The sequence below is a fragment of the Sabethes cyaneus genome, chromosome 1 (genome assembly GCF_943734655.1).
Source record: "Sabethes cyaneus chromosome 1, idSabCyanKW18_F2, whole genome shotgun sequence".
In the NCBI taxonomy this organism is placed as follows: Eukaryota; Metazoa; Arthropoda; class Insecta; order Diptera; family Culicidae; genus Sabethes; species Sabethes cyaneus.
Window position 1 is genome coordinate 35,967,405 of NC_071353.1, and position 23,397 is coordinate 35,990,801.

The following is a 23,397-nucleotide window of genomic DNA, read 5'->3' on the forward strand; positions in this document are numbered from 1 at the left end:
ATGGTAACGGAATGCGCCTGTTGGTCGATCCCGCGGTCATGCGCCTTCTCGGTATGCTATGCGGCGGGCAAAATATTTTACATTTCAAGAGAGAGGAATAGTCAGCTACCACTTCAAAAACATTGAGCTGTTTTCTTTGTTTTGATCTGAAGATTCCGCTCACTGCAACCAGTTGAGCTAAAGTGGTCAATCAGAGTAGACGTGTTTTAGTTGAGCTGCCGACTTTCGAGAACCAATAATCAGAATAAGGTTATTTACAAGTGGTTGCTTCTGATTGTATTTGTGTTGTCGTGATCGTACCTGCTGAACGTACAGCTACCAACGAGGAATAAATAAAACAATTTTTTCACCACTCATTCATAAGCTTCACTTGAATGACGAATCGGCATTAGTAAATTTGCGAGAGTTTCAATAATGTGTCGCTGGAGAGGCGAACTGGTGGTAAATATTTTGATACTACTACTGATAACCCTATCGGCTAGTGTAGTGCGATGTCAGGATGCAACAAATGGAGAACCAACCGAAGCGGATGCCATGGCTGGTAGCAATCCGGCCTCAGGTTCTGGTGATATGAAGGTAAAAAATATATTTTTTGGCTGTTTACTGTAGGCTGGTCTTCCAATCTGTGCTTCACTTCGTGATGCGAAATTTATAACGAATTGTCTGTGTCATTTGAAATCAGTGGCTTTTGATGTAGGGCAAACCATTGTATTAGATAAGAAGACATTGAGTTTGATTGAAATATTTTAAGACGCGTCGAGTTGTTTCTAATTAATCGGAAGTGATTGTTTAAAGATTAAAGATGCGCGGCTTTATACTGCTGCATTCTAGATTCCAGCTCTCGATTGTGTTCCTTTATGTAAATATAAGAATAGCAAAGATGGAGTAAATGATTATTCACCCTATAGGGGACGCTCCCATCAATACAAAATGAATGCCAGAATATTGCGTTACTCGAAATATATTACGTTTCCATGAAAGAGTACGTCTTTGTTTACTATGGTGGTTAACACTTCGTGAAAACAAGTACTAAACAGTTACGATGGAATGAAAGTTTTCAAATACTAATAATGTCCTCTAATTTACATAACTATCCAAATGCTGATTAATAACTTATGACCTGTTGGTTGTAAGCGTGTGGCCGATAATTATACAATGAGAGTTATAGTACATTCATATTTCATTCCAAAACGACAAAGTTCCTCACTCCCAAAGCCTCAAGGCTCAATTATTTAAATAAGCGAAGGTGTTCGCTAAATGGTTCAAGTCAAAATCTAGACTCAGGTAATGTCCTGATAGTAAAGTCGGTTAGAAAAGTGTATAACGTTCTCTTTATTGATACACTGTTGGAAATAATTCAAAATTGAACACTTGCGTTAAAATATTCTTGTTTCTTTTTAGTTTAATGCGATAATTCATAAAGTGTGGTGAGCTCCCAAAAAGAAGAAGATAGAAACTCAGGGTATCGATTTCTTGGAAAATCAGGGATTATCAGGGAATTCAATGCTGGATCAGGGAAATCAGGGAATTTTGAAATTCAATCAGGGAAATTTTGTCCAGTCGGCAATATCCGCCTCTTTTCGAGCCATAATATTTGACAGTTCAGTAATACATCGCACGTTTTTTTCATACGTTCCTTTGGTTTGGCGTCGTTCACAAAAGACGTCCGGTATTTTAAGGTGTTTCAGAGCTCCCGCACCCCCCATCGTCCTTTTTCGTCCACTTCAGCTTAACCTCCCCACTCCTACTAAAGCGGACGTTCAGTGCCTTATAATTTTTTGAAAATTATGCGTTTTATCGTACATTGCATATTTCCTAATCAATCTTTACCATCCTATTGACATCTTCATCTGCAGCCGAATGACAGCTGAATTTGCCGGATTTTATTATTACTTTTGATTCTTGTGATTGGACGTCCGAAATCACGTAAACCCCCCTCCCCCCGTAGTCAAATGGCATCCGTTTTTTCAACCCTTTTAGCTTTGGTAGACTGCCTGTAGTTGCACCCCGTGATTGGTCGAACCAGTAACATTGCACAAAGAACCAACTGAATGGTACTTGGGAGTAGCACGACATTCTAATTGTGCAACTTCTACTGATTCAATACTTTGAAAATTGACCAATGACGACGCCGGCCACGACCAAAAGGCTGTACTACATGGGAAAAAGGAGGAATATTATTCCGATACTTGTTGCTGCTAGAGACCGCGGGTACCACTGCATCTCCACAAGTATCATAGGATAGGATTTGTGTTAGTAGGGGAAGGTACAGATTAGGGTTCATCTTGGTAGATAATACGATCCAACGAAACAACTCGCGCATAAGCGATTTCATTTCCTATATTCGGCTCTTCACCTGAGTCATGCATTATTGTATATTATAATACAAACTACTATTCAAAACTACTGGCTCGAATTGAAAACTGTGTAATTGTCATGGCTTCGGAAAAATTTGGTTGTCAATGTTTTTTGCAACGAACGAGGCACGAAAGCAAGCTGATCCCTTGCAATAAAATTCTCAGAGCATGAACACCTCAGCACCATCGAAAACTGGGAATAATAATTTGCTTCATGGCTGATTAGAACAAAATTAAATTAAGAACATTGTCCATTGCGAATCAATTTCAAATTATTGGCGATTTTAGTGAATATGTAGATAATCACACATTGCTAACTGGCTCACAATACCTGACAGCAAAAACCAGGAAAAGTAAAACCAGGAAAAGTCTCTAAGTTGATAAGCCAACGTTACCAACGCAAATACGCAGAGATATAGCGCCCTACACGCTCGGAACATGCTGACTACGTAATCCATAGACAGCCCGATTCGCGGTTGCATTGCGTCGTTTTACTTCGCGGCCTGCATCGTTGCCATATGTCACGAGCGTACCAAAGCATATGAATTCCTCCACTACTTCATATCGTTCCACATCCAGCTCAAGCTCGGAACTAACACAATTTGGACACTCACGATCTTTGTCAACAATTATGTACTTCGTTTTGGCGGTGTTAATGGTAAGTCCCAATCTCGCCGCTTCCAGTTTAAAAGGCCTCTTCCTCTGCTTAACGGTTGATACGACTCTACGATGATATCGTCGTCATCCGCGAAATCAAGGAGCATGTGAGATTTCGTGATGATTCTGTTTCTTTCCGTGTTTGCCCTTCGTATTATATCTTCCAAGGCAATGTTCAATAGCAAGTTAGTGAGTGCATCCCCTTGCTTCAGTCCATCCAACATCATAAAAGCAGAATTGAGTAGTGTAACGCCTCAATAGTTTTTACACTCGAGTTGATGTACTCTTTTAAAAATAGGGCAAATGAGGTTAGCCAACCACTCCTCCGGCATTTGTTCTTCTGTCCAGATTCTGACAATGATCCGGTGGATTGCTTCGTAAAGCCGCTTGCTCCCCGCGGTTGAAAGTTCAGTCGGAAGCAGTCCATCCCTGCAGCTTTATCGTTCTTTACCTTGCTAATTGTCTTTTGTTCTACTCCTATGTTAGCGACTCCACAACTTGACCATCGTTCACCATTCATATTCTGTTCCTACCGATCTCCGTGTTTACCTCTCTATTCAACAGCATGTGGAATTGCTCTTTCCACCTGGCTGTTTACTATTTTGTTGGTACGAAGGTTGCCAGCACTATCATTGCATATCATATACATGGCAATTCCTTACCGTTTTGTAGATATTCCTTAGGTCGTTCCTGACGAATCTCTTCTTTGCACACGTGTCCCTTGTACTAATATTATTTTGGACAGTGCGTTCTTTTTCCCACTGGTCTAGTCCTTTTATATTTTACTCTGTTCTGAAGTATAGCTGCAGTCAGCATGCGACTCTTGGCCTGGTTCGTCCAATGTGTCATTCTCTATCTGATGTCTGATGTATTCCGCTGCAACGTCATCTGCCGTCAATCGCTGAATGTTGAAACGCAGCGTCCTCTCAGTGCGAGTCTTTGCCGATTTCGATAACTTTGCGCGAGTCTTATGGCGAGATAGTGGTCAAAGTTGATAAGATTCCCAAAAAGACCGTACATTGATGACATCCAAAAAGTGTTGATCATTAATCAGGACATGATCGATCTGGGAGCTAGAGCCTTGAATGTTCTTCTCGTGTGCTCCTCATAGGTCCTCCGAACCTGTCATTTGTCCCTAGCATCATCGGATTCATGATTTGTTGGTGTAGCAAGCAAAGCCATGGGTATTAACGTCCTTTAGAATTTGACCCATTTTTATTGACAGACTTCACAGTTATTTCGAGTAATACCATACGTTTTCATACATTGTCCTATCCAAATAACCCCAGTTATGTTTCAATATCAGCTCAAACAATAGGCCCTATGATTGAAACAGTATGCTTTGCTTTTCCCGTGTAAATCTTATGGGAGAGTTTGCTCTAAAGGCCCAAACACAATGCATACGGATTTTACTACGTTGCGGACATTTGACAGAAAACCCATGGAAAAACTGTCAAATTGCCGCAACGTAGTAAAATCCGTATGCATTGTGTCTGGGCCTTAACTTTTTTATTCATACGGCCTAATATGTTGATGTTCAAAAATGATTGCTTTTATTTTTACATATTCTAACAATATATCTAGTTAGACTTTTGCCCTACCTCTAAACCAGCAGAAACGCGTATTTTTGTACCAAAAATAAAGATTTTCAATCATCTGGTACCAGCAGGTCGCATAAGCCATGCAAGAAGGTTATAAACTAAAGCCCACTAAAGCCCCGAAATCACCTAAATAGCTTTGTAATCGAGTTTTGAGGGTCAGGGAAAGTCAGGGAATTTTATTTTTGAATTTGAGTCGACACCCACAATCCACAACTAACACTGTGCATGGTTCCTAATTCTGCGCACCGAATATTTACCTTAAAAATCATAACATTCTCAAACGAAGAGCTCTATAAACACATGTTTTATTAGATGTGTGTGAATTTGGAAGCTTTGAGTGAAATGTGGGATGCGCAGGATTAGGTGCGTTTACGGTATACATATTACATATAACATATAGGCATAGATGCTCCAATGCTATCCCTATAATCCTTATTACAGGGTGTCAATTATTCAGCAAAACTAAAACTCTGACTTTTCCAGGTGTATTTCGAAAAAATCCAGATGCAAAATATCTCGTTAATTTCTCTTTTCAAAGTGTTTATTAGTCTAAATTGGTTGTTAACTCTTTAATATGAATTTATTTTTCATTTTCAATTCAAGTTCGTCTTTTTATGCGACAATGAACGCAGCAGAAAAAAATTAAAGTCCGGATCCGGCATAAATGGGTTCAATAGGCCGTATGAATAAAACAGTTTACTTTGCTTTTCCCGTTTAAATCGTATGGGAGCATTTGCTCTAACTCTTTTATTTATAAGGCCTAATGTCGTAACGATCTTTCAAAGGCTGATTTTCAGTTTGATTCGTTCTCATTTCGGTTACTTTCCGATTTCGGTTCGGAAGTCTTGGTTATTTTTTCTAAATGTCAACTCCCATTTCTCAAGGAACAATTATTCTCGAAGCTGAGAAGTGTTTTAAAAATCTTCAATAACAATGTTGTTTCAATAACAATAGTCCTGCACAGATTAAAAATAAGCGCTTTGCGTGTCAACCAGTATGTCACTTTGCATACAAAATAAACAAATTTTTATGCACAACTTATGAACTAAATATCCAATCAATATAGAAAAATTAAAAAAAGATTGTTAATGATCAATTAAGTGGCAAGTCCTTCCTTTTGAAAAGAAAATCGATCATATTAGTCCAACCGTTCGGGTCAGTCACACACTGATGGAATTCTAAATTTTGAAACTCTGTAAGAAATTTGTGCAAAACAGATTCGTTTCATGCGAGTAAAAATAACGTGTCATGTTCGATTTCATTTGGACACAAGCGAAGGTATTGAATAAAAATGTGCCAGCTACTTGAAATAAATGTTATTCTTGCGAAACCATAGCTTTTCCGGTATATTTTCTTCTTATGCTAAAAATCCCTGACTTCAAATGAAATTCCCGGACATTTCCTGATTTTTCCAGATTGAAACGAATTTCCCTGACATTTCCATATTTTCCAGCTAATCGACACCCTGCTTATAAAGCGAGAGAAAGCCGTTTGGACTTTCCCATTGTTGACCACCCTATCCCCTCTTTCAAAAAATTCCTTTTACAAGTCCTTTTATCATCTAGCCACTTGTACTTACAACTGCTATCAGTTCAAATACAAGAGGAACGCACCCCTTTACTCATTTAAAGGGAGACCCTATTCTGGAAAGTCAGAAAAATCGAATTTTATTTTTTTTTGCATTTTCGAGAGGCTTATACCTTCAGAAATGTCATGCCAAAAGGATTTTTTGATATCTGAAAAGTTACGGCAAAAACTGTGAAGTAACCACTAGGAAAGTGCATCGCTGTACGAAACTTTAAACACGTTTTTCTCGAAACTATGGTTTTTAAGCTGGCTGTAGGTGTATTTCAGAATCTAGTGGACCGTTTTGATTTAAAAATTTTCCAGTATTTAAAAATGCATTATCTAAATTGAAGATAGAATTAACAAAAGGGCGAATGTCGCAAGCGTAAACAAACCGAGTGAGGGTTGATTTACCTATGCTGGTCCAGCAAAAAATAACTCTCACCCGTTTTGTTTACATTTGCGACATTCGCCCTTTTGTTAATTCTATCTAGAATTGTTCTCGTAGCTGTTTTGACGTTGGACTACGTCTTACGGCAAGGTTTGCGATAGGGTGTTATTTCGAAAAATCGAAATATTCGAGCGTCACGAAAAATGATAAGTTTTGAGCGCTGATAGCTTAGCGGTTTCCCGATCGATTTTAAATATTTTCGCACCAATCGATCGGAAAATCTACGCATCAACGCCAATATAGAAACCTATTGATTTCAAAGTACTTACTAAGAAAAATTGAAAATAATGAAGCATTGTCCAACTGACAATCCTCGCTTCGTGATTGGTTGCAACGTATTTTTAGAAAAAAAAAGTGACAAAATCTCCCCGTCCCAACAGGTCGAAGATTCTTTGCAATAGGGTGGTTGATATTATATCGATATTTGATATTATCGCTTTTCCGTCATCAAAATATCGATATTTGAGGGCGATATTGAGATGACCGATATTATCAATATTTTGATATTTATGGCCGATATCGGCCACGATTTTTTTTATACGGACTATCAGTAACTTTACCGTTGTACCTTTGGAGTGATTTTCTTTTAAACTTATTGTGCACTCCAAAGGATTTATTTTACAATCCTTGCTCCGCCAGCTAAATTAAATGAGCAAATAACTCGATCGGAAATATTTTATTATGTTCTGTTTAATGTTCATTGGAATAGAAAATAAGGATGTTTGGTGCTGATCCGCACGTCACGAGATCTAGTAAGGAAATGTGCATGAGAGATAACAAAAATATTTCCTATTTTGTCATTTATAAGTTCATCAAGCATCATGATTAGATGCTACATGCAGAGTTAAAGTGCGAATTCATGCTAAAGGGTTTAATGGTCTTTGGCACTTTATTGCTTGGATAATAACGAAAACGCTCGCAGAATGCATCAAGATGATAAAATGTTAAATCGCACCTTTTCAAACAGTTACGCAGTTTTTTCTCAATATCGATATCCGATTCGAATATCGATGTCAATATCATCTCGAGCGCAAATATCGATATTACTGATATCGATATTATTTTTCAAATATCAACAATGCAACGATTGAACCTAGTCCAATTCGATATCTGTGCTTGGAAAGTATGCCAGACTGCCAAACCACCCCTCTTCTTCAACCGGTGTAATCGTTTAATCATTAAAACTAGTCCAATTTGATGTCCTGAACGTAAACAATTTTGTTAAAGTGAAAAACCACCCCTTTCATTCAACCGATATCACCTTTAAACATTAAATCTAGGCCAATTTGATGTCCTGAAAGTGAAACTTCATAGGAAAGTGAGCGATCACCCTTTCCTTTTACCAGATTGCATCCATATACTGCAAGAATTTGTTCGGTCGGAACTGTTGTCTTGCTCGGAAACAGTGCTGAAGGGATATTTGTGCATGTGATGTGACGCAGCAATTTTCAAAGCGAGGAAAATCAGCGACTCTCTTATCCGAGAATCCACCTTTACGCGTGCTTAATGGCGGATAGTGGGCGCAACTTTTGGAAAATATTTCAATGCTTTTGGCAACTTTGCTAACGTACGCTTGACAGTTTTGCAAGGGGAAAATGTCAACATGACAACATATCAACATATAGAAAAATTAAAAAAAGATTGTTAATGATCAATTAAGTGGCAAGTCCTTCCTTTTGAAAAGAAAATCGATCATATTAGTCCAACCGTTCGGGTCAGTCACACACTGATGGAATTCTAAATTTTGAAACTCTGTAAGAAATTTGTGCAAAACAGATTCGTTTCATGCGAGTAAAAATAACGTGTCATGTTCGATTTCATTTGGACACAAGCGAAGGTATTGAATAAAAATGTGCCAGCTACTTGAAATAAATGTTATTCTTGCGAAACCATAGCTTTTCCGGTATATTTTCTTCTTATGCTAAAAATCCCTGACTTCAAATGAAATTCCCGGACATTTCCTGATTTTTCCAGATTGAAACGAATTTCCCTGACATTTCCATATTTTCCAGCTAATCGACACCCTGCTTATAAAGCGAGAGAAAGCCGTTTGGACTTTCCCATTGTTGACCACCCTATCCCCTCTTTCAAAAAATTCCTTTTACAAGTCCTTTTATCATCTAGCCACTTGTACTTACAACTGCTATCAGTTCAAATACAAGAGGAACGCACCCCTTTACTCATTTAAAGGGAGACCCTATTCTGGAAAGTCAGAAAAATCGAATTTTATTTTTTTTTTGCATTTTCGAGAGGCTTATACCTTCAGAAATGTCATGCCAAAAGGATTTTTTGATATCTGAAAAGTTACGGCAAAAACTGTGAAGTAACCACTAGGAAAGTGCATCGCTGTACGAAACTTTAAACACGTTTTTCTCGAAACTATGGTTTTTAAGCTGGCTGTAGGTGTATTTCAGAATCTAGTGGACCGTTTTGATTTAAAAATTTTCCAGTATTTAAAAATGCATTATCTAAATTGAAGATAGAATTAACAAAAGGGCGAATGTCGCAAGCGTAAACAAACCGAGTGAGGGTTGATTTACCTATGCTGGTCCAGCAAAAAATAACTCTCACCCGTTTTGTTTACATTTGCGACATTCGCCCTTTTGTTAATTCTATCTAGAATTGTTCTCGTAGCTGTTTTGACGTTGGACTACGTCTTACGGCAAGGTTTGCGATAGGGTGTTATTTCGAAAAATCGAAATATTCGAGCGTCACGAAAAATGATAAGTTTTGAGCGCTGATAGCTTAGCGGTTTCCCGATCGATTTTAAATATTTTCGCACCAATCGATCGGAAAATCTACGCATCAACGCCAATATAGAAACCTATTGATTTCAAAGTACTTACTAAGAAAAATTGAAAATAATGAAGCATTGTCCAACTGACAATCCTCGCTTCGTGATTGGTTGCAACGTATTTTTAGAAAAAAAAAGTGACAAAATCTCCCCGTCCCAACAGGTCGAAGATTCTTTGCAATAGGGTGGTTGATATTATATCGATATTTGATATTATCGCTTTTCCGTCATCAAAATATCGATATTTGAGGGCGATATTGAGATGACCGATATTATCAATATTTTGATATTTATGGCCGATATCGGCCACGATTTTTTTTATACGGACTATCAGTAACTTTACCGTTGTACCTTTGGAGTGATTTTCTTTTAAACTTATTGTGCACTCCAAAGGATTTATTTTACAATCCTTGCTCCGCCAGCTAAATTAAATGAGCAAATAACTCGATCGGAAATATTTTATTATGTTCTGTTTAATGTTCATTGGAATAGAAAATAAGGATGTTTGGTGCTGATCCGCACGTCACGAGATCTAGTAAGGAAATGTGCATGAGAGATAACAAAAATATTTCCTATTTTGTCATTTATAAGTTCATCAAGCATCATGATTAGATGCTACATGCAGAGTTAAAGTGCGAATTCATGCTAAAGGGTTTAATGGTCTTTGGCACTTTATTGCTTGGATAATAACGAAAACGCTCGCAGAATGCATCAAGATGATAAAATGTTAAATCGCACCTTTTCAAACAGTTACGCAGTTTTTTCTCAATATCGATATCCGATTCGAATATCGATGTCAATATCATCTCGAGCGCAAATATCGATATTACTGATATCGATATTATTTTTCAAATATCAACAATGCAACGATTGAACCTAGTCCAATTCGATATCTGTGCTTGGAAAGTATGCCAGACTGCCAAACCACCCCTCTTCTTCAACCGGTGTAATCGTTTAATCATTAAAACTAGTCCAATTTGATGTCCTGAACGTAAACAATTTTGTTAAAGTGAAAAACCACCCCTTTCATTCAACCGATATCACATTTAAACATTAAATCTAGGCCAATTTGATGTCCTGAAAGTGAAACTTCATAGGAAAGTGAGCGATCACCCTTTCCTTTTACCAGATTGCATCCATATACTGCAAGAATTTGTTCGGTCGGAACTGTTGTCTTGCTCGGAAACAGTGCTGAAGGGATATTTGTGCATGTGATGTGACGCAGCAATTTTCAAAGCGAGGAAAATCAGCGACTCTCTTATCCGAGAATCCACCTTTACGCGTGCTTAATGGCGGATAGTGGGCGCAACTTTTGGAAAATATTTCAATGCTTTTGGCAACTTTGCTAACGTACGCTTGACAGTTTTGCAAGGGGAAAATGTCAACATGACGTGAGCAGAGTTGCCAAAAGCATGTTATATTTTCCGTTAGTTGTACCCACAAACCATAAAGCCCTATAAATATATATCTTTATAGGGCTTTAACTAGCCGCCATTAGGCACGCGAAAAGGTCGATAGTGTTGGATGTTTCATTTGCTGTTTTGCATCAGTTAGTTGCCTGCAATTCTTTACATAGTTACAATAATCAAGCATTACATTTAGATTAATTTCTTTCGAAAATGATAAACAAAACATGGTAGGAGGGATCCGCAGTGATGTCAATTTTTATATGATCGTCAACTCGGTATAAGGCAGTCAGATACAAAACATTTTCCAACCAACTTCAACTTTGTTATATTGTAGCTTTTAATCATGAAAATGAATAAAAACATGTAGAAAATTATTGACTTGCAAAAATTTGACTTTCTCAACCTGCAGCACAGTCAATCCATATTACCATTACAATTTTTTGATGTCATCAAAAGACATATACCTATATGTAAATAGTGTTTGATGTTGAAGTCAGATTTGAGGCGCTATTAACATACATTTTAAAACAATCGAATTTTCTCAACCTGCAGTTAGTGCTACATGTAGCATGATGTACATGAAGAATCGTATTATTACATGCGTGAATACATGCTACTATCACTACAAAGAAACTTACGTAGTCCTGCGTCACCTATGCGGTCGTGTCTTGTACACAACCCCTCTGATTTTTTTGATATCTTAATTTTTCAATTTTTATGAGCTCTCAATTGGAGTTTTTAAGTGAACAAACACCTTCTTTAGACAAATTCACACCGTATTTATAATTTTCCGAATTTTCAAAAACCGGTAGGTACGTAACAGTTTAGGTATTGACCTAAAGCTTCAATAGGAATAAATTTCGTTTTTGCTTCGATATAACGTAACGGAAATAAAAATAAAGTTGCTTTATATCGAGATATTACTGTACACTGAGGCAAATTTCCGTACTCTTCATGTGTGAAACTACATATTTTTTTGCAATTTGATTTAAAAATAACATATATGTGTGAGGCACATAAAATCATTTGTATAGCCATGAATAACATTTATGGCCCCATTAAAGGTATGCACAAGAGTACATAATTTTCGACTATAGGATATGAAACATAATTTTTATGGCAGTTCACACATAAAAATAATTTCTAAGTCATATATCTTTTATGGGCTGCCTCATAATAAATAAGCAATTTCTTTTGATATTTATATTTAAACATAAAAAAAATAATGTTTTAAGTAACATAAAAAGTATGTGTTCAGGTCTAATAATTGTTAGGTTTAAAATTTCATAAGTGTAGTAATTTTTATTATTTGGATGACATGAGCAAAAACAAAAATCAAATGGTGCTCTGAAGCCTTAAAATGGAAAGCTGTCAGGAAAGTTTAAGAAACCGAAGCGACACATTGCTTTTCAGTTATTTTATTTTATTTAAAGCTGGTATGATGTAAACCAACTCGCCTATAAGGCTTCTTCATGTTTTACGTTTAGATTCTTGATGACTAGAAGAAAAGCGCATACCACACACATTAGGAAACAAACGAGAGTAATGCGGTAGACGTTCGATTTTTAGCAAATATCAAATACATTTAAAGCTACTTATAATTTCACGGTGAAGGGAGAAAACATACATAACATTAAGCTATTTTATTTATGTTATTTGAGCTAGGTATTTTAGGAAATGTATTTTTATATTTTGTTTAGCTTCATACTACCCGCATTTTATTAGTAATGCTGTAATCCATACAGGAAAAAGGAGATTATTGATAATGCGTTAATTGAATATTTTTGAAAAATACAAAATCTTACACTTAGTAATGTCTGCAGTTAGTGTTCGTTGCTTTGTTTTTGCAAGCATTGCTGTCGAAATTAGCTGAACAATCTTCATTACCATAGCAGCGGAATAAAAATAACAGACATAATAAACAACCGGTTTACCGTTTCAGCAATTTCTCGAATATTAATATCAAGCTGGGTAAACTAGGGTAAACTGTACCTATATCGTGAATTGTTGTTATTGAAAACAACACGAATATATCTCTGTTACAGTTGGAATTATATTGGGAAGGCAACAAATTGAATATGTATAAAATTCTACTGTCGTTGCAAAGCAGCTTCGAACGTTTATTCCAATTAAAAAATATTCAAATCGAAACTCGATCGAAACTTATTGTCGTGTGCGAATTGGCCGGTCGAAATCGCTGACTACACAATAATAACCACCAAAGCTAACCTTGGAAACCTTTGAGATGATGGTGCAGTGTATTTATTTACCTATGTCCTTTTGTTGTGATCTGAGCTGTGATTAAGATACCGTATCACTGAAAGGACAGTCAGATGAATTTCTAATATTCCTTGCGAGATGTGTCACCACCGTGTATTATGAAAGAACACATGAATTTTGAACATAATTTCGTAATCTCAATCATAGCACGAGCGGCAAACTTTTTATACGTTTCGTAAGATTCGTTCTTCACATGTATAAGGTGCATTAACCTATTGAATGTAACTTGTAATAAACGTTGAATTCCGAATATTGAAATGGTTCTAGTGAACTAATACTTGCCTGTTGCCGTATATGTAGCTATAAAAGTACGTTTTCGTAGGATCAGCATTTTGAAAAGCGAGATAAGCTTTGTCATTCGGAAGTTTACGTCGTTCTAATCAGAATGGAAAAGAATTAGTATTCTTTTTAGAAGTAAATTTATTCACATATGCGAAAATGAGCCCATGCTGGAACAGCGGCGCTCATGTTGATTACATTTTGCATTGAGAACAACCACTTCCTTATTCTGCTATTCTAGATGTGACTTACGAGATAAATCCTTTATGCATCAAAGCCTTCCCGGGTTTACTGTTTGTTCATTGATCACACCGAAATGAAAATAAAAGTAAACAAAATTCACAGACGAAAAACTTTAATTTTTTTGCATAGGTATACGTCTTTGATAAAAAACTCTATTGTAGCCATTAAATTATATTGGGACTTAATAATAACTGTCAAATCAAATACTACAGTATATTCAAAATGAACGATTTTTTTAAAAGATTCTTTGTATATGCAATATTTTTATACTCGAAACTTTATAAGTAATCGATTTGATTCATAAATGAGATAATATAAAAGTATTCAAAAGGGAAATAACGGCGACAGAAAAGGTGAGGTGTTAAATTGTAAGTCAGGCAAGTCGCTCAGCTTCCAGACTCAGTATGAATCACAAAGGTCGGTTGAAAACAGATTAACTGATGACATCATGCATCAGTAAAGTGGTTTATATTATATTATGAAAAATCATTTGTCCACCTAAAGGTAAAACGAACCTTTGTTGAGCTTATAAATTCTTTAAAACATTAAATGAGATGTCTAACAGAATTGTGGGCTATTGCATGACTACATGTGCATTTGGTTACCAACGGGGTAGCAACAAAAGATTCAGCAAAGCTTCATTTAGTAATATTGTAGATAACAACCAACTCTACGAATGCTCCATGTACAGGGATACCACGATATAAGACAATTTATAATTTCAATAAGTTGTCTTATATCGAAACATGATTTTTTTTAAAAAAAATCAGAAGGGTTGTGTACAAGACACGACCGCATATATAGGTGACGCAGGACTACGTAAGTCTCTTTGTAGTGATAGTGGCATGTATTCATGCTTGTAATTCGATTCTTCATGTATACATGCTATATGCAACATATATACATGCTACATGCGTTGTATGTAACATTTATCAAAGTAGTAACATTGCATACGTTCAATTCTCAAAAGATTGTGCATTTGAAAACAATTTAACAAAATCAAGAACACAAACTATTGCTTTCCTGCTACCTTACTGAAATTAAAGATTGTTTTTATTATCCATGGTTTCCCACCTTGAAGGGATTTTACCAATTCAATCCTATTTTATCAACAGCACATCTTTTCACTACACTTCTAATGAAACGGTAAGCATGCGTATTCATACAGAATCGTATTATAACCGAACAGTACAGCTGTAGCAAATTTTTCCAACACAGATATCAAGTTCGCCGAGGTTTAATCGTCTCGCAGTAAAGAAGTTGCGATCTGTTGGAACAACGAATTTTTGTCATTTTTTCTGGCACACTTCCCTAACACAGACATCAAATTGGACTAGGTTTAATCGCGTTCGTAAAAAAACTGTTGGCACGAGGGGCTTTGTTACTCTCTCTGGCGTACTTCCCAAGCAAGGACATCAAAATGGTCTAGGTTGAACCGCGGTGTTAAGAAACCTTGTTGATATGAGGAAACTTGGTCACTTGTTTTGGCTTACTTCCCAAGCACAGATATCAAATTGATATAGGTTTAGATCATCGTAAAGAATCTTCCAACCAATCACGAAGCGAGAATTCTGGTAAAACATAGGTTCATTATTTTCAATTTTTCAATAGTTCAACATCAAGAATCCATACTTTTCTTCATTTGGGTCAATTCTTAGAAGATTTTCCGATCGATTGGTGTAAGAATATTGAACATCTATTGGAAAACCGCTGAGCTATTAGCGCTCAAAACCTTTCATTTTTCGTGACGCTCGCATTTTTCGATTTTTTGGAATGACACCCTATCTCAAAACTTGCCGTAAGACGTAGTCCTACGTCAAAAAATTGCATTAGCGGTCGCCAATTTTGCTCTGTGTTTACGTTTTTTGAACTTCGATTTTGGAAACGAAAATTAGCTTTGGTATCGTTACCAACTATGTCAACGGGATTTGTTTTATATCGAGGTTATTTTATAACGAGGTTGTTACGTCACATGACTTGAAATCCATGGCATGCCTGCCTCTGGCAGTAAGAGTTGCGTCTCTTTTCTGCCACGCAACGAAAAATCTTTTGGAACATATATGTTGCAAATGGTATGCGGTAAAAAGCTCGCTGTTTGACCTTTACAAATTTGATTGCGCTAGAATAATTTAGCTTCAATCGAGAAGAAAAGTTGTTAATCCTCTAGAATTTAGTCAACTTTGTTTGATACGTTAAACAGACCAATAAAAATCGAATTTGTAAAGCAGGACTAGAAATAAAGATGTTATGAAAAAAAAAACACTGCACCAACCTAGGAAAATAAACTGTTACTCGTTTTGTCTACATTTCACGGCGGGCTTTAATTCAGTTAAAATATGAATCTATCTAGATAAATACTGGCTCTGCGATTTTCATTCAGCGCTTATTACTATTTTTCAACAGGACTACCTTGTGTCAGGATTACGCTTAGAACATGAACTTGTGAAGGAACAGGCCGTGAGTTTGCTTGTTTAAAATCACATAAAGCTACTGCATGGGGCATATCACTTGCTAATTTAACTTAATTCCCACATCACATCCAAATCCTAGGGATGTGATAGGAAGTAATAACACAGACCATGCGCTGCTGAACGCAAACGAGCTATAATATTCACACCAAGCATAACTAATGACATATAAAGCTCATAATCGCTATCAATTAGGCTACCGGCGGCTATCAACGCCGACAATAATCATTTAAATAATACTTTCCGTAGATTCGCGAGAAATACATAGAGGCACAGCTGACGTTTTACGACATGCTTACATAAACACAAAAATAGTCTAATTTTTAGCAAAATTGATTGAAAACATAACAGCATTAGAGAACCCTATCTCGTCGCTAGCAGTTTAGTATGACTCCAAACGATTGCTTAACGAAGTTAATGAATACTTCACATTCTTACAATTCACCATAATTTGCCATAAACATTTATTTGATTTTATAATTGGTAGTTCCAGTTATCACACTGAAAACAAGCATGCCTCATCCGTCGCCGCCATTAGATACACATCTTCCTTCCTCGAAGATACGTGACTTTGCGAAGAAGGTAGTCACGACGCGTTAACCTGTACCTAACACAACACCTTCCCTGCCATACTTGTACGACTAATAAGCTGGGTTATTAATCTTCGTTGGTTTACTAATGCGCAAACGGTGCGAACGATGCATCCTGAATCTTACTTTTTCGACTTTCAACCTGCAGGATGAACCGACCACTAGTAATAGTGGTGAGAATTTTGTTGCCATCCACAAGGATGCCGTCGGTGCACGAGAACAGCTAAAACCAACCTTGCGCGGTCTGTCGCATATTGCAATCAGTTTCCTGCCGAAGACATACAGGTTCGTTTCTGTTTTGTCGGCAACTCGAGAGGTCGTTGCCGGGGTTCGCTACGATCTTTTAGTGGAAGCTTTAGACGAAGTTCAGGCAGAAGTGGTCTGCTCCATGACGGTATTGGAAAAACCATGGTTGACCACGGAAAGTGGTGACAAATACCGGTTGTTGGAAAATTCAAACTGCACATCAACAGAACAAGCAGCAACGGATGGTGTAGAGATTGTTACGAAGCTAAATCCAATTTTTGATCCAAATCTGAAGAGCCGACAAGATATGAGTCCTACTCGTTTCAAAGATTTGGTAAGCCAAATTATCATACAGAAACATGAACAACAAGAAAAAATTACAACCGAGGCGGTAGACGTGACGAGCACTACTGAGCAGCTAAAGGTGCCGGAATTGAGCGAATCGTCAAAGGATGTTCTAGATCAGTTGTTTTTGTTTGGGAGTGAGAGCGGAAAGCAAAATCTATCACCCGCATCTCCTAACCAACGCAATCCTGAAGTAGCGGAGGATACTATCGTCCCAAAACGCGCTGAGCAACCACAGTTTGGAGTACCAGCTACGGAATCAACACCGGAGACAACCACTTTGAGCCTTGATCAACAAGTGCAGTCTACGTTCGAGGAAGTTTTTAAAACACATCGTGAGATTCAAAAGGCGCTCGATGAAGTAATCCAAAAAGGTGGAGGTCGCGACGTCCAGCTTAAATATGAACCCGTGTTTGCTTCCTTGCTACAGCAAGTGAAAACGAGTATCGATAACTATTACCAGACTGTTAACCCGAACGGTGGAGAAGCCAATGTAGATACAGTTGCCTTTGTCGTTAGCGACAATGTTGCTTCATCGAGGACTACGTTCTCTGCCGGGGAAGTGAATAACCGATCCGCAGGAAGTGACGAGGACGACCAACAGCAGCAAATTGTATCGCCTGATTTTCAAACATCATTGCCACCACGAACCGAATCTCCACCAGCACGAGAACTAGCTCCACCAAAAATCGATACCGTTGTAATGCAATTCAGCGATAGTAACAGTAACGAGCAACAACAACAACAACAACAACAACAACAGGTGGATGTTCAACGTACACGAACCCGGGAAGAACTGATCCGAGAATTTAATGCAGATGAATCTCAGCAGCGAAATAAACGAAACCCAGAATCTTATTCCCACGAACACGATTTTTATCATTCTCCTTTCTTTGGAAGTTCGTCCCACGAATCACATGAACATTACGGCAAACCTTACTATGGCATTCCCCAGTTTGGGTATAATCCATACTATAACCCGCATTACAGAGGAAAACGGTTCGTACAAATGGATTTGGATAACACTGATCAGGAGCAGATCGATGACATGGAGAAATCATTAACCGATGCAATCGGAATGCTTGATCGAATGGATGCAGATCCATTCAAGCGCGTTCTCCTGGAGGTGGTTAGCTTGAAGCGCATTAACCAATTCACTAGTGCAATCCAGCAGAAGGGAGAGTTGTATGTGGCTCGAGTCGTAACTGCCAACTCACATTGCCTTGAGGAAGCGGAAGATGTGGTCAAATGCAAGCGACTTTTAATAGACGGAAGTAGCAAATTTTGTACACTTGAGGTTCATACCATTTGACGATGCACTGGCGATTAAGCCGATCGTGGAATTAAAAATATTTGCTTTCCCTATTACAGATTCGCGTAAAAGACAAGGAAGTACAATTGGTGAAATCGGAGTGCTCTCCGCACAAGTCGGCCGGACTACTAGGAGGTCATAAAGAGATTGACGTACAAAGCCTCGAACACCAGCAACGTATTCAAGCAGGTTTGAAGCAATACAAGAAAGGGAAACTAAAGTATGCATAACTATTTTTATGTAACCGCTAAATCTTACTGAAATGTGAATAATCCCTAGGTTTTCGAAATTCGTAATTCGTTGCGGTTCAGTGCAGGTAGTGGCCGGAACAATTCACCGTTATACTGTTGATTTGTTGGATAGTGACGATAATGTTGTCAGTAGCTGTAAGGTTAAAATCTATACTCCCGTGGGCGAAGATCCAGAATATAAATTTGACTGTCTGGAAGTATCGGCTCGACGAGTTACTCGCGACGTAGAACGAAAGAAGCTAAGCAAGACACCGAAGGTTGGGTCGCCATCGGAGTTGACACCTGAGGAGTATAACAAACCGGAACATTCTGAACGAGTTCGAGGTATTTTGTTGACTTCGAATGCAGCAAATGTGGAAAGGAAGTACCGAATAGTGGGAGCAACTCAGCAGTTGGTGGCTGGTAATCTTTACACTTACAGGCTAATTTTCAATGACGATCCCAATAAGCGGATTTGTAAATTGACTTCGCATGAGAGACCATGGTTAAAGGAGAAATCCCCAGCTGAAGCACAAAAGGTTTCATTCTCCTGTCCGGACGAAGACGCTCCATCCAAAAGTCGTACTCGACGGTCGGTTTGTGCTGGGTGTCCCTCTGGACTTTCCCCTGAAGATCTGAAGGATGATGAACATATCGAACGCATTAATAAAATTCTCGTTGCAACCGGTGGAGTTGCTCAAAAGTAAGTGCTTTAATACTTTAAAACTTGTTGGTTCATAAAGCTACTTCTTTTTGTTATACGTAGAAAGCCGGAAATTCTCAACGCTACAGCACAAGTAGTAGCTGGAATGAAATATACATATTTCATTGCGTATACTGTAGAAAATACACGTAGAGTGTGCAAATTAACCTCTTGGGAACGGCCGTGGCTTGGCGAATCTAAAGATGCTTATGTTTACGACTCCTCGTGTGATGGTCAGGATGAAACTAATAATGTAGGAAAATCTCGTCAAAAACGACACGTTGGAGCTGCGCGTCCACTGTCCGAGGTGAAACTTCAAAGTGATGAACATATATTGAGAATTAATGATATTTTATTAGCATCCGGAGGAGTCAAACAGGAGTAAGTTACTTAATAGCTTAATAGTAAACCTAATAATAATGTTTAACTTCATCAGCAAGCCAAAGATTATTAATGGAACGACACAGGTTGTCGGTGGCGTGAGCTACACCTACTACATATCCTATCCAGTGGATGAAGGAATTGAAAGAGTTTGCTATTTAAATTCTTGGGAACGACCCTGGCTAAAAAATAAAGACCAAACGAAAAATCGCAAATATACCTTCCGCTGCGATGGATCTGACGAGAATTCGCTTAAACGACAGCGTCGTCATGCCAAAAAGGTTGGAGGTTCGAACGAATTGTCGCTAGAAGATTTAAAAGACAAGAGTCACACCGAACGGATCCGGGCGGGCCTTGTAGCCTATAACGAAGAAAAATCAAAATCCTACCAGTAAGTATTGACTTTAGGAAATATTATTTATATCATCATCATCTAATGCTAGTTCGAATATCACTTGAAAGAGACTTAGTTAACAGAATGGAGGGGGTGGCAATAGCTCCACAATTCCTAAGTACTTCAGTTAGTAGTTTGCGAGATCTTCACCGAAATCTCATGATAGATAATCAAAGTTTTGCTTTTTTACTCGAGCAGTGGCGTGTACCAATTAGGGAAGCCTATCCGGAAGGATAGGGAATCCGAGGCTGCTAGAGTCAATAGGATCGTAGCATTAGCCACGCAATTGTCCTGCGCTCTAACAGTTGGCGGCGCAGTCTGTTGAACAAAAACAGAAAATTAAGTTTCGAAAACAGAATGTAGCACCTAGGTTTTGCTTTGCTTTTCTAAATACGATCATATCCTGGTTCGGTACGAAAGCGAATTTAATCTTGGGTTTATCTTTTAGAGACTTCGAAATTCTTAAAGGATCAGTTCAGCTGGTCGCAGGTTCTTTGTACAAATACACCTTCAAAGTAAAAGACGAACCGAGTGTCCTCTGTAAGATTTCGGTCTGGGAACGAGTCTGGTTAGACACAGTGGATCAACGCAAGTACAACGTTAAATGTGACGGTGACGATGATCCAGAAAACGAACAGCAACAAGCCGCAGCAAAGCGATCAACCCGGTCTATACGACCACATCGTGATCAATTGGAGCACTACTCTCGAGGCATTGACCACGCACGTCATCTGTTCGAAAAGTTCAAGTTACGACACAACCGCACCTATCAGAGCACCCTGGAGCACGAGATGCGATTCCGTATTTTTAAGAACAATCTTTTTCAGATCGAACAACTGAATAAGTATGAACGAGGAACCGCTAAGTACGGTATTACACACTTTGCCGACATGACTAGCACCGAGTACAAACAGCGAACCGGATTAGTGGTGCCAAACGAGCAGGAACGGAACTTGATTCGCAATCCTTTAGCTAAAATTGATGAGAATATTCATCTTCCGGAAGCATTCGATTGGAGGGATTTGGGAGCTGTTTCACCGGTAAGCTAATTTCAACAGCTTAGTGCAATTTAAAATTATATTGAAGTTATAAAGTGATAAATACATATATTCTATATCACGTAGGTTAAAAACCAGGGTAGCTGTGGTTCTTGTTGGGCCTTTAGCGTAATAGGTAACATTGAAGGATTACATCAGATCAAAGCTAAAAAGCTAGAGGAATATTCGGAGCAAGAACTGTTAGATTGTGACACCGTGGATAATGCCTGCCAGGGAGGATTTATGGATGATGCTTACAAGTAGGAAAACCACATTCACAAAGTTTTGAGCTTTTGTAACGAATAAGTCTTTATACTTTCAGGGCAATTGAAAAATTAGGAGGACTAGAATTGGAATCCGAATATCCCTATCTTGCTAAGAAGCAAAAACAATGTCACTTCAATAAAACCCTGGCACATGTCCGCGTTAAAGGAGCGGTTGATTTGCCGAAAAATGAAACGGCTATTGCCCAGTTTCTAGTTTCCAACGGGCCAGTTTCCATAGGTCTGAATGCCAACGCAATGCAGTTTTATCGGGGAGGAATTTCTCATCCGTGGCGTTTATTGTGCAGCAAAAAGAATTTGGATCACGGCGTGTTGATCGTTGGTTACGGCGTTAAAGAATATCCAATGTTCAACAAAACTTTACCTTACTGGATCGTGAAAAATTCTTGGGGTCCGAAGTGGGGTGAGCAAGGCTACTATCGTGTCTACCGAGGTGATAATACGTGTGGCGTCAGCGAAATGGCCTCTTCGGCTGTTTTGGAATAGAATCAAATTCTAACCTTGAGCTAAGTAAACTGCTGGCGTGGTTATTATTTGTATTACCGTTCATAGGAAAGATTTAACTACATACGTGAGTATGTTTGTTTGTATTTTAAAAATTGTCTAAATAAGACCCTTTGCAAACTGACAATTATTTTGGGGGCGATTTTATAAATTACTACTCTTTTTGTGTTAAATATACTTTCAAATATACAATCAACTCATATTGAAAGGTAACTATAATTAGCGTCAAAAACATTACTGAATGAACTTAACAGAAAATTGTCTAGACAGATTTATTATCATCGTAAGCTTTTAGCTTTAGAGACCTTGATATTCTATAGTTATGATTTTGGTCGATGGAAAATCAAGTAGACATGAAAGGGACGCAAGGTGAGTTTAGGTTTTTTCTTAAAAATTGATTTTCTTCTGCTTTGCTTTTTGAGCGAATCTGTAAACCATCAGCAACGTCTCAACTGAAAATGGTTACTTACTTATTCAGCCGAGAGCCGGGGTGGCTCTTGCCGTATCAAGAATTCCTCTCCATTTTACTCGGTGCTGAGTTACTCGTCGTGAATTCGTTGCGCGTCTCGACACACGCAAGTCGGCTTCAACCTGGTCCAGCCATCTAGCACGTTGGGTCCCTTTATTCCTGGTGTCGGTGGGGTTCTTGAAGAGAACGAATTTCACTACGCAGTTGTCCGGCATCCTTGCGACGTGGCCGGCCCACCGTAGTCTCCCAACTTTTGCCAGGTGTACGATGGGAATCTCTCCAAGCAATGCCTGTAGCTCGTGATTCACACGTCTCCGCTTTCCGTTTGTACTCCGCCAAAAATAGTCCGCAACACCTTTCGTTCAAAAACGGCAAGTGCAGGTATGTCTTCCGTAAGTAAAGTTACTGTCTCAAGTCCGTAGAGGACTACCGGTCTTATTAGCGTTTTGTACATCGTCAGCTTTGTGCGGCGGCGTATGCTCCTTGATCGAAACGTCTTGCGAAGGGAAAAGTTGGCTCGATTTCCAGCTTGCGTCGTTGGATCTCCTTACTCGTATTATTGTCGGCGGTGACCAGAGATCCCAAATATACGAACTCATCAACATCTTCCAGTTCATCGCCGTCAATAGTCACTGTCCGTGGGAGGGAAATGTTACTTTCTCGGAAGCCTCTTCCTACCATATATTTGGTTTTCAACGCATTAATTTGTAACCCTATCCTACTAGCCTCCGTTTTTAGTCTGGCGTACATTGCCTCCGCCGTCCCACAGTTTCTAGTAATGATGTCGTGGTCGTCTG

General features: G+C 38.4%; 1 protein-coding gene across 2 annotated transcripts; it reads left to right on the forward strand.

Annotated features, from left to right (window-relative positions):
- Positions 1 to 177: 177 nt before the first annotated feature.
- Positions 178 to 22,344, forward strand: LOC128733037 (uncharacterized). Of its 2 annotated transcripts, XM_053826585.1 has the most exons (10): positions 178 to 576; positions 16,041 to 16,094; positions 16,844 to 18,583; positions 18,658 to 18,818; positions 18,878 to 19,531; positions 19,595 to 19,912; positions 19,968 to 20,303; positions 20,755 to 21,346; positions 21,431 to 21,603; positions 21,666 to 22,344. In XM_053826585.1, exons 1-10 carry the CDS (start codon positions 415 to 417, stop codon positions 22,111 to 22,113), a joined length of 4,638 nt encoding a protein of 1,545 aa, XP_053682560.1. In that variant the 5' UTR covers positions 178 to 414; the 3' UTR covers positions 22,114 to 22,344. The 2 variants fall into 2 exon arrangements, with proteins under 2 accessions (XP_053682560.1, XP_053682561.1); XM_053826586.1 differs by lacking the exon at positions 16,041 to 16,094.
- Positions 22,345 to 23,397: the final 1,053 nt, after the last annotated feature.